General features: G+C 34.9%; 1 protein-coding gene across 7 annotated transcripts in view; it reads right to left on the bottom strand.

The window, feature by feature from the left end:
* The window catches only part of CCDC88A (coiled-coil domain containing 88A), a 123,326-nt gene that overhangs the window by 87,207 nt on the left and 24,077 nt on the right, over positions 1 to 12,042 (bottom strand). For all 7 annotated transcript variants that reach the window (XM_082426227.1, XM_082426228.1, XM_082426229.1 and 4 more), the window contains one exon: positions 6,850 to 6,958. In XM_082426227.1, coding sequence (XP_082282353.1) covers positions 6,850 to 6,958 — 109 coding nt within the window. The remainder of the gene's footprint in view (positions 1 to 6,849; positions 6,959 to 12,042) is intronic.

Genomic DNA, 12,042 nt, shown 5'->3' with positions numbered 1-12,042 from the left:
AAAAATCAAAGCGCCAAGGTAATTTTCCATAACAGCTATAATTTACTTATTTTCTGACTTGAAAATTTTTTAATATTTGCAAGACAAAAAGAGATGCTTGCTATGTATCAAGCAATTATTTGAAAAGGTCTGAATTGCCACTTAAATGTAATGAAGTGTATGTTCAACAATCTTTCTGATAATCTAAAGTTACCAGTTACTTCTCTCAAGACCTCTCACATTCACTGTCCTTATTTATCACAATCAAAATTATTTGATTTAGTTATTTACTTGTCTATTATCCCTCTCCTAGAGAACAGGGCCACGGCCTGTCCTGTTCATCACCATAGCCTCAATGCCTTGGCATTCAATGAAAGGCAGCAGAACAGAAGGGCAATCTGAATATTGTAATTTTTACTGAGTTTTTACATATTCTACATCATTAAAATAAAAAAGGGAAGAATACTAACACTTAAATTAACTTATCATTACTGAAAAGATCCACTGAAGTAATTCCCCCCACTACCAATCATCTCAGGGTATTCTGTCAATTTTCTTCCTCCCTAAGAATCATTTTTGCAAGATGATCTTGATGCTTAACAACACATTAAAAAAAAAACAAACCTGGAGACATCATACATTTGTGAATTTTAACCTACCCATACTCACTCCTTCTGCGAGTCAGAACAATCAAAATGTACAAAATATTTTACCTCAAATACTTTTTCTGAGGGGTGTATGAGATACAACAAAATACTTTTGATTGTTTTAGAAAGATTTTCAGGGAAATTTTTGGTTTTCCCAACAGTCAGGTAATTTAACAGATGACAATAACTGCACTGATTTGGCCTTTAATTTGAAATCTGTCATATATTAAACTGGGTCATGTGTATCTTGGTTTTAACACATGAAAATAAAAAATCATTTTAGTAAGTCAATTAATCATGTAAATAAGATGGATGACCTATTTCTGAAGATACCTTAGAAGTGCCTTAGAAAGATTTTATGGAAGACTATGAAGCATGAAAGGGAGGTGGTAGAGAGGGTTTGGTAAACTGGTTCAGTGGTATAAGCGGAATTTCAACGCTCAGTAATATTTTATGTTTTAAGTATCTGAAACTACATTGACAAAATGTTAAGATACTCAATCACTTCTAGTTCTAAGTTACAATAGTTCACTGATATTCAAACTTATAATGAAAAGAAAAGGGTGTAAGTGGTCATCCTGCAAATGTTAATGAAATATTTACAGGTGTGTCTAAAAAAATGGTGACAGTCAAGACAAATCAAATAATTAATAATAATATCATCTTGGCACTATTAACATTTGGGCTTCTCAATTTTAGCACAACTAACATTTTGGGCTGGATAATTTTTTTTAACATTGATACAATACAGTTTAATATATAATCCACATTCATATTTCCACATTTGCCACCAAAATATTCTTTATAGCTTTTGGGGGGAGAGATTCAGAATCCAACCAAAGATACATTGTCTCCACTTGTCACACCTCTTTAGTCTCCCTTCATCTAGAACAGCTCCTTTGCCCTTTTTAAAAAATTGTTTTCAACGACATATACATTTTCTAGAAATCAGACTTATTGAGGTATAATGTACATGCAATAAAAATCACCAATTTTATGTGTACAATTTAATGAGTTTTGACAAATGTACACAGTTTTGAAACCACCATTTCAGTCATGATACCAACATTTTCATTATTTCAAAAAGCTTCCCTGTGCCCCTTTGCAATCAATTCCCTCAAGTATGTTTTTGACATTCCCTCTTTTTAGAAGCATTTTATTTTGTAGGCTTTCGTGATACCACGGCTTGTCTAGTTTTCCTCCTGTATCTCCTTCTTGGTCAGCTTAGCCAGCTTCTCTCCTCCTCTGTGAGGACAGGAATCTTGTTTGTTATGTGTGCCACTTACGACCACATCCCCAGCACCTAAAACAGTGTCTGGCTCAGGAAACATTGCAAGACGCTCATCTCTATTAATTTATGTAATGCTCAGCTGCCAGCTTAGTATTATCTTCATTTTATAGATGAAGACATTAAAGCTCAAGGAAGTAATTTGTACCATTTATACAACTGCTACATAACAGAGAGCCAGGATTTAAATACACTGTATAAAATACATTTTGATTATTATATCGTTAATTAAATGTTTCACATTATTAAATATTTCACACTATGTCATATTAAAGACAAATATGCAAATATTTTAAATATCTGGACTCCAGAATTTAAGATAGATTTTTATACCACTTTGTCCCTGTGACATAAAAGTTAAGCACATTTACTGAGAGAACTATAATTCGATGTGATATAATGTTTTGGATTTGACAGGCACATGTTTGTTTGGGCTGGATAATTCTTAAACACGAGGAAGTGTCCTGTGCATTGCAAGATGCTTAGCCACATTCCTGGCTTCTATCCACTAATGCCAGTAGTACTCCTAGGTACGACAACCAAAAATGTCTCCAGTCATTGCTAAATGTCCCCCAGGTGATAAAATCACCCTCCACTGAGAACCTCTTATCTAAACTGTTGAACTGATGGATTTTACAATTCCCTCATCCCCAAATCTCTCTGTGACTATAACTTCATTAAATTAATATGATCAATACAAAGACAATTTCAATACCTAGCTTGGGCAGGAGGAAGACAAAGAACAAGAAAACAGTAGTTTAATAAAAAAGAATGAAACATTACTACATGCTACAACATGGATGAACCTTGAAATCATTATGCTAAATGAAAGAAGCCAGTAACAAAAGACCACATACTGTACAATTGTACTTTTATGAAATGTCTACAATAAGCAAGTCTATAGAGACAGAAAATAGATTAGCAGATGCCTAAGGCTGGGGTGGTGGTGGGGTGATGATGGTGATGCGTGTGTATGCAGGGTTCGGGGAAATGGGGAGTGACTGCTAACAGATACAGGGTTTCTTTTTGGGGTGATAAAAATGTTCCAAAATTGGTTGTGTAGATGGTCGTATAACTCTGTATATATACTAAAAACCACTGAATAGGACACTTTAAATGGGCTGTACAGTATGTGAATTATATCTGAATAAAGCTGTTAAAAAAAAAAAAGCAATAGTAGACAACACAGAATTAGGTTGCACTGACAAATGATTTAAGATTCTGATGAAGAAATCCCCTTGCCTTTTATGTCTTCTTTCCCAAGGAGTCTCACAAAATTTTCAAGAAAAACTTGCACCTGCCTAAAGATAGTGTGAAACCAAAGATCTAACAACATTCTAATAAGGGCAAGATTGATGAAGATTGTCAAAATGAGTCACTGCATCCCTTTATCTAGTCATTTGTTTAATGTATCTAGAAATACTGACACAAAATAAGAATAAAAGACAAAACAGATATAACATAGAACCTAACTCACTCAAATCAAAGAGAGGAAAATGAGAGAAGGAATATTGGAAAAAGTTTTTTTTAAGTTTATAAAAAACCTAGCACAGATTTTTATTTCTGGCAATGAGGAATACTAAATATTAGAAAGAAAGGAAGGAAGGAGTTCAAAAATGCTGGATAGCTTTTTAAAAATCTTTTAAAATTTATTGACTGAGCTCAAAAGAAAATAAAAAGGTAACTGTCAAAAGATAAAATAAAATAAAAAACTGAACCCTGCAAATAAGACACAGAAGAAGCTGTTCTTGGCCTTTGCTTGAGATTGAGGAGGGTTGTTTCCCTAAGAACCTGCGATAATGTAGTCCCAGTTAAACAATACATATGTAGGGCTTCACTGGTGGCGCAGTGGTTAAGAATCTGCCTGCCAATGCAGGGGACACGGGTTCGAGCCCTGGTCTAGGAAGATCCCACATGCCACAGAGTGACTAAGCCCATGAGCCACAACTACTGAGCCTGCGGCGTCTGAAGCCTGTGCTCCGCAACGGGAGAGGCCACGATGGTGAGAGGCCCGCGCACTGCGATGAAGAGTGGCCCCCGCTCGCCGCAAATGGAGAAAGCCCTTGCACAGAAACGAAGACCCAACACAGCCAAAAATAAATATAAATAAATAAATATATTTTTTAAAAAATACATATGTAAACACATAAATACATAATTTACAAACACACAAATGCAGAAAAAGAGATCCAGAAGTACATATATTCAGGTGCTAATAATGGTAATCTCCAGGCCCTGAAATTATGTTTGTATTTTCTCATTTTTTCTAGTTTTCTAAATACAGTATACAAGTATGCTTCTACAATAATATAAAGCTGCTTAAAATAAATTAAATGAAAAGTTTTTCAGGCTTGGCCACACAAAAGGAAACAAATCCTCTCTGAAGCAATCCGTCCTTGGCCCAGACCCAGAAGTATTTTCCCACAGATAAATTTCCCCCCACAAAATGAGCTCACAATTCACACACACACACACACACACACACACACACACACACTGCCACAACAGCTACCACCACGAGAAACAGCAAGCAGAAAACAAAGGGCAGATTCAGATCCCCATAGATCTGATTTCAGATTTTGTAATTATCCAACATAAAATAAAAAATAGACATTTTTTAAATTTCTGAAGAAATAAAGGAAGGAAAAAATTTTAAAAGAATGATTAATAAACAAAATGAAAAAGCAGATGAAAAAGAACCAAACAGAACTTCTACAAATGAAAGCTATGATTACTGAGAGGCAAAACTTAATCAGTGGGCTAAACAGAAGATATGAGGGGCAAATTATCAAACTGGAGAGATAGTCTTGAAAAAAAATACTCAGGATGTAGCACAAGATTGTGAACTGTAATGTAAAAGAAAGTTTAATAAGCATGGAGGATAGAGTAGGAAAGTCTAATATACATGTAATAAAAGTATCTGAGGAAAATCAGGTTAATAGAAAAGAGGCAATATTAGAAGAGGTAGTAGTAGCAGCCAGGAGAGAGAAAAAGACAGTTTAACCTAAGAACAAATATTTGACTGACAGCTGGTTTCTCCAAAACAAAAAGGACTCCAGAGAGAGAAGGTAAAAATCTGCAAAACACTGAGAGAAAAGTAATTGTTAACCTAAAACTACATACCCAATAAAATTACCTTTCAAGAACAAGGGTGAAATAAAGGCATTGTCAGACAGACATTGATAAACTTTACTATCAACAAGCCTTCTCTAAACAAACAATTAAAGGATGACTTCGGTAAGAAAATAATACCAAAGGCAGGTCTGAGATATAAAAGAAAACCATGAGGAGGAAAAAAAGGAAAACATGTAGCTTGATCTAAAAGAACACTGATTTGAGTTATTTAACAGTACTTTCAATATTTAATTTATGGGGTTTAAAAACAGAACTAAAATACAAAATAAGAACAGCTTAAAAATCATAATGGGGAAATTAAACATTCTAAGGTCATAGTACTAATACATAAAAAGAGTAAGGTATTGATTACTTTTGGCCTTTGCTATGAAACGTATGAAAAGTTAAATTTCAAGGATAGCCTCCCAAGAAACAGAAGTGGGGTGAAAAATTTTAAACCAGTAGAAAGAAAAATATGTAGAAACAATTATAAGTGGTATAATTTCTCCAGAATAATATAACAACTCTAAAGTTGTTTGCACTGAATAACCTAGTTTTAAAGTGTATAAAGGAAAACTTGACAAATCCACCATAATAATGGGAGATTTCAACTCATATTTCTCTATAACTGATAGATCAAGAGACAACATTAATCAGGCTGCAAAAGTTTGAACATTACAATTAACAAACAAGCTTGCTCTAACTCTGTACCCAAACAATTAGAGAATACACTCTTTTTCAAGCACACATGGAACTTTAATGAAAAGTGACAACATATACACCAAGCCAAAGTTATTATTAACAAATGTCAAAGAATCATTATCATACAAACCACGTTCTTTGACCAACAATCAAAACCAAAAAGACTGCTTGAAAAATACCATGTGTTTAGAAATCTAAAAGCATACTTCTAATGAATACTCCTAAGTGAAATAAAAAATCATAAGAAAAATTAGAAAATGACTAAAAATAAGCATTTTAAAAAATACAACATACCAAAATTTGTGTGATACAGCTATAGCAATTCTTTGAGGCATACTAATAGCCTTAAGAATGCTCACGTTCAGGACTTCCCTGATGGCGCAGTGGTTAAGAATCCGCCTGCCAATGCAGGCGACACAGGTTCGAGCCCTGGTCTGGGAATATCCCACACGCCACAGAGCAACTAAGCCCGTGCACCACAACTACTGAGCCCGTGCACCACAACTACTGAAGCCTGCATGCCCTAGAGCCCGCACGCCACAACTACTGAGCCCACATGCTGCAACTACTGAAGCCCACACGCCTAGAGCCCGTGCTCTGCAACAACAGAAGCCACTGCAATGAGAAGCCCATACACCACAATGAAGAGTTGCCCCCGCTCCTTGCAACTAGAGAAAGCCCGTGCACAGCAACAAAGACCCAACACAGCCAAAAATAAAATATAATAAAATTAAAAAAAAAAAAAAGCTCATGTTCAAACTCTGAAATATGCATCCAATTTAAGTTAAAAAAAGGAATAAAAAGTATATTTTTCAAAGGCAAAATTCTAGTAGGCTAACAAAGTGTTACTCTATATAAATTCTCAGGAAATTTTAAAAATTTAAAATTCATAAAATACAAAAATTATCTGCAAATTAGATAATTATGAAGTGCATGCTTGTATCTTTAACAATGCATAAGAAATAAGCTGTGTTATTACTACTCAACCTCCAGCAAACAGACCAGTATCTGGTATATAATAAGCATTTAGTATATATTAGGTGATCGATACTAAACAACACAAAAATGTGAATATGCAAGGAGTTATTAAAACACTAGATTAAAAAAAGAACCACTTACCTGGTAATAAAATTTTATCTGTCTCACCAAAATGGATAGATTATGAATTCTAAGTGAGGCATCATTGTTGACTTTTTTATTTACTCTCTGACTCTCCGATTTAGGATTACTATAAGAAATAAAAAAAGAAATACTTTAAAAGTTATATTGAAATATACCTATCAACTTATATATGACTAAAAATAATCATATAATACATTTTTTCTTTAAACAAACTGTGTATTCATCTTCATTAACAGATGATCTAAAAGGACATATGATTACTCTGACATGTATTCTGTGCTTTTAATTGATATAAATGCATTTGATATTTCAAAGACAGTGGCAAAATGTAAGTCAGATGTTGCCCTTCATTCTCATTTTGTCTCTCCACCTTCCTGCAATGAATAACATTTTATTCCTTTTGAGTATATATATTTCCACCACCCAAAATAAATCTATTTAAATCAAGAATGTAAAATATAGGCTGATAACCAATAAATGTTGTATCTTCTCACTGGAAAATGGAGACTATATTTGAGTGGGCAATGTCCCTGAGAAATTAAAGAGTGAAGTGATGACACAAGAGAACATGTTTATCTTGGGTAAACTTTGTAGATTCAATAAAAGCAAAGGGTTGAATGAGTTTGAAGTAGCAGAAACTGAACAAGAATAATAGGTAGGACACAATTAAGAATGAGAAATTCAGTGACACCAAAAACAAAGGCAATGGGCTTCCCTGGTGGCGCAGTGGTTGAGAGTCTGCCTGCCAATGCAGGGGTCACGGGTTCGAGCCCCGGTCTGGGAAGATCCCACATGCCGCGGAGCAGCTGGGCCCGTGAGCCACAACTACTGACCCTGCGCGTCTGGAGCCTGTGCTCCACAACAGGAGAGGCCGTGATAGTGAGAGGCCCGCGCACGGCGATGAAGAGTGGCCCCCGCTTGCCACAACTAGAGAAAGCCCTCGCGCAGAAGCGAAGACCCAACACAGCCATAAATAAAAAAATAAATAAATAAATAAACAAAAACAAAGGCAACAAAAGCAAAAATAAACAAGCGTGACTAACATCAAACTAAAAAGCTTCTGGACAGCGATGTATACAATCAACAAAATGAAAAGGTAAACTACTGAGTGGGAGAACATATTTGCAAATCATATATCTAATAGGGGTTAATGTCCAAAATATATAAAGTACTCATACAGCTCAATAGCAAAAAAAAAAATCTGATTTTAAAATGGGCAGAGGAACTGAATAGGCATTTTTCCAAAAAAGACATACAAATGGCCAACAGGTACATGAAAAGGTGCTCAACATCACTAATAATCAGGAAAATGCAAATCAGAACCACAAAGAGCCTCACACCTGTTGGAATGGCAATCATCAAAAAGACAAGACATAAGTGCTGGTGAGGATGTGGAGAAAATGGACCCCTTGTGCACTGTTGTTGAGAATGTCCTGGTGCAACCACTGTGGAGGTTCCTCAAAAACTTAAAAATAGAACTAACATATGATCCAGCAATCCCACTTCTGGGTATATAAACCAAAGGAAATAAACAGGATCTCAAAGAGGTACTGGCACTCCCATGTTCACTGCAGCATTATTTGCAATAGCCAAGATATGGAAACAACCCAAATGTCCTTCAACAGATAAACGGATAAAAAACATAGGAAATATATATATATATAGACACACACATACACAAACATACACATGCATATATAGAGAGACAGAGAGAAGAATATTATTCAGACATGAGAAAGAAAGAAATACTGCCATTTGTGAAAACATGGATGAAACTTGAGGGCATCATGCTAAGTGAAATAACCCAGAAAGAGAAAAATACTATATATTCTTACTTATATGTAGAATCTAAAAAAAAAGTCAAACTCATAGAAACAGAGAGTAGAAAAGCAGTTGCCAGCGTCTGGGAGCGGGGGAGTTGGGTGGGAATATGGAGAGGTTGAAAAAAGGATACAAACTTTCAGTTATAAGATGAATAAGGCCTAAAGATCTAATGTAAAACATGGTAACTACTGTATTATATAATTGAAATTTGTTAAGAGTGTAGAACTTAAATGTTCACACACAAAGGTAAAAATGTGAGGTGATGGACATGTCAATTAACTAGATGGTGGGAATCCATTCACATGTATACATACATCAAACCACCACTATACACACTTTAAATATATTACAATTTTATTTGTCAACTATATGTCAATAAAGCTGAAGAAAATTTAAATTTTTAATTAAAAATTTTTTTTAAAGAATGGGAAATTTAAAAGGGGTGGCACCAGAACAGAAGGGTAAGTTAATGCCAGAACATAAGTAAGGATGATCTAGTTCCTCATTAGGACAAGGAGGGCAAACTAGAAAAAGACATTGCCAGGTGAAATGGCAGACAGTAAATCAGGATTCCCTATGCAAGGGCTGAGTGCATAGTATCATAAAGCAGAAACCTAAGAAGTTGCTGGGACAGAGTACTATCCTACGACTTTAAATGCAGGCACCTCCACAGGAGAATGCAGAGAAGTAAAGAAACTGACACCTATCCAATAGAGAATAGGAACTGAACAGAAACCTCTCATTCCTTAATCCCTTCCTTATTTTACACTGTCTATTGCACTCCTAATCCCTTCAGTTCCTTCCCTAGACAGCACTTTATGGTGCTTTATTTCAGCAATTCTTCTGTTTTTGTGGGCTATATTTATCAATATTTACTGTATTAGAAAATAAAACAGAAAATTTCACAATTATTTGTTTACTTATTAACTCATTAAAAAAATAATAAACCTATTACATGCTTACAAATACCAAACCAAAAAAATTTTAGTGAGAAGACTGGCATTGTTTCACCATTTTTACAAATCTCTTTAATATCTGGTTTAACTTAAAAGAAGAGGCTGATGTTCACCTTTGCTTCCACATTCAATCTACTGTCTGTGTTATTTTGGTTCATGTATATGAAGAAAAAATCAGCCTCACGTGGATATTTAGTTAGAAGTAGGAAACTCCTATGGACCCTCTGAAAAGGATCCTCAAACCATACTCTGAGAACTATTGCTTTTACTTCAACTATTCTCTTGCCAGCCTTCCCAACATTGATCCTTCTGTCCTTTGATCACATTCATACTGTCAATCCCTGACACTGGATCAGCTCAACCATCTACACTGAGATTGCTCATAGTACTAAGTGAGAAAATAATACAACTAAACTCAGCTAAAAGATCAAATAGGAAGGACTAGTTAGTACCAGATTTGCCCTTTTGCCTTCAAGAATTAGAAAACTGGACAAAACATACAAAATAACTATTTTCAGACTTTGAACAGCAAGTAATGCAAGACTGTAATGCCTGGTGAAGCAGTAAGGTACTTTCCAGAATGAGGTATAAGGAGGGGTAGCCCACGTCTCACTGAACTTGAGGAGACAAAGTTTGGAGTTCAAGGGAGTTAAAGAATACCAGACACAACGGAGCTATACAAACAAAAAGCTCCCAAAATATGCCCATAAGATTTTGGCTAAATACTAAGTTATATGTATGTATCCTAAAACTCCAGGAGGCTGAGCAGAGTACAAGCACAGAAAAGCTGGAAGTTAAACAACACCCAAAGCTCACAAAGTGCAGAGGAATTTAAGCTCCGAACAGCCAGAGTAAACACCTAGAGCATTAGTAGAGACCTCAGAAGAGTCATGTCTTGGAACTAAACTAGCAGTTAAGTAAAAGCTATTCCAGAAGCTCCCTGACAAAGCTGTTAAAACAAGCACTGAAAGGATCAAGCTGGGAATTCCCTGGCTGTCCAGTGGTTGGGACTCTGTGCTTCCGCTGCAGGGGACATGAGTTCAATCCCTGGTCAGGGAACTAAGATCTCGCGTGCTATGCAGAACGGCCAAAAAAAACAAAACAAAAAGGGATCAAGCTGATTGCAAGTAACTTGACAACCTGCCAAAACAAAATTCAACACTGCTTAAAGAACAAGATCCAGACACCACAATGTAATAATCACAATGTCCAATATAAAATTAAAAATTACTAGACATGCAAAGAAGCAAAAAAAAAAAAGTGATTTGTAACCAGGAAAGAAAATAGAAACAGTTAGTAGAAACAGATCCAGAAATGAAAGAGACCATGGAAAGAGTAGACAAGGATTTCAAAGCAGCTATTATGAATATACTAAAGGACTTAAAAAAAAACAAACATTATGTGGAGAAAAATGTAAACTACTTTTTAAAAACCCAAATGGAACTTCTAAAGCTAAAAAATACAGTATCTGAAATGAAAAATTCATTGCATATGCTTAACAGAAGATAGGGAACTATAACAAAAGATTAGTGAACTTGAATAAACAGGAAAAAAAAAATTCCAAAGCACACAGAGGGAAAAAAAAAAAAAAAACTGAAATGAATGAAAGAGACTAAATGACCTATGAGGCAATATCAGACTTACAGAAAAGTTGCCGGGACAAGTACAGCCTTTTTCCTAAACCACTTGAGAATAAATTGCTGACCTGATACCAAATAGTCCACAAATATTTTGGTATTTATCTTGTACAAACACATATAACTATCAAAATTGGGAAATTAACAATTATACAATTATTATAATCCAATCTTTAGAATCCATTCAAGTTTGTTGTTCCAAATAGGAATGGATTTATAGGAAAAGGATCTAGTTCAGAACCACACTTTGCATTCAGTAATCTGAATTGCAATCTTTAGTCTCTTTCGGCTGGAACAATTTCTATCTTTCCTTGAAATTCATGACCTAGACACTTTAAAAGGTTACAGGCCAGTACTTTCATAGAATGTCCTTCAATTGGGTTTGTCTGATTAAATCGTATATTACTCATAATTAAGTTCAGGTTATGTATCTGTGACAGGAAAAATATAGAAGAGATGCTCTGATCTTCTCCAATGCATCCTCAGAGGTGGTACATGATTTCAATTTAGCCCATTACTGATGATATTCACTTTTATCACTTGACTAAACTGGTATCTGCCAGTTTTCTCCATTATAGTTACTATTTTCCTCTTGTAATTATTATTTTGTTAAGACATACTTTGAAACTATGTCAATAATCTGATATTCACCTATCTTCAATTTACTTATGTGTGTGTGTGTGTTTGTTTACATCAGTATACACTCGTTCCCCATAATTATCAGTCGATCAAAATCTATTACTATAATTACATTTATAACTACCATAGATTGC

This window comes from Balaenoptera physalus (assembly GCF_965194825.1).
Source record: "Balaenoptera physalus genome assembly, chromosome: 15".
Classification (NCBI taxonomy): Eukaryota; Metazoa; Chordata; class Mammalia; order Artiodactyla; family Balaenopteridae; genus Balaenoptera; species Balaenoptera physalus.
The sequence above is the reverse complement of the archived record's forward strand: the minus strand, read 5'-3'. Positions and strand labels throughout refer to the sequence as shown.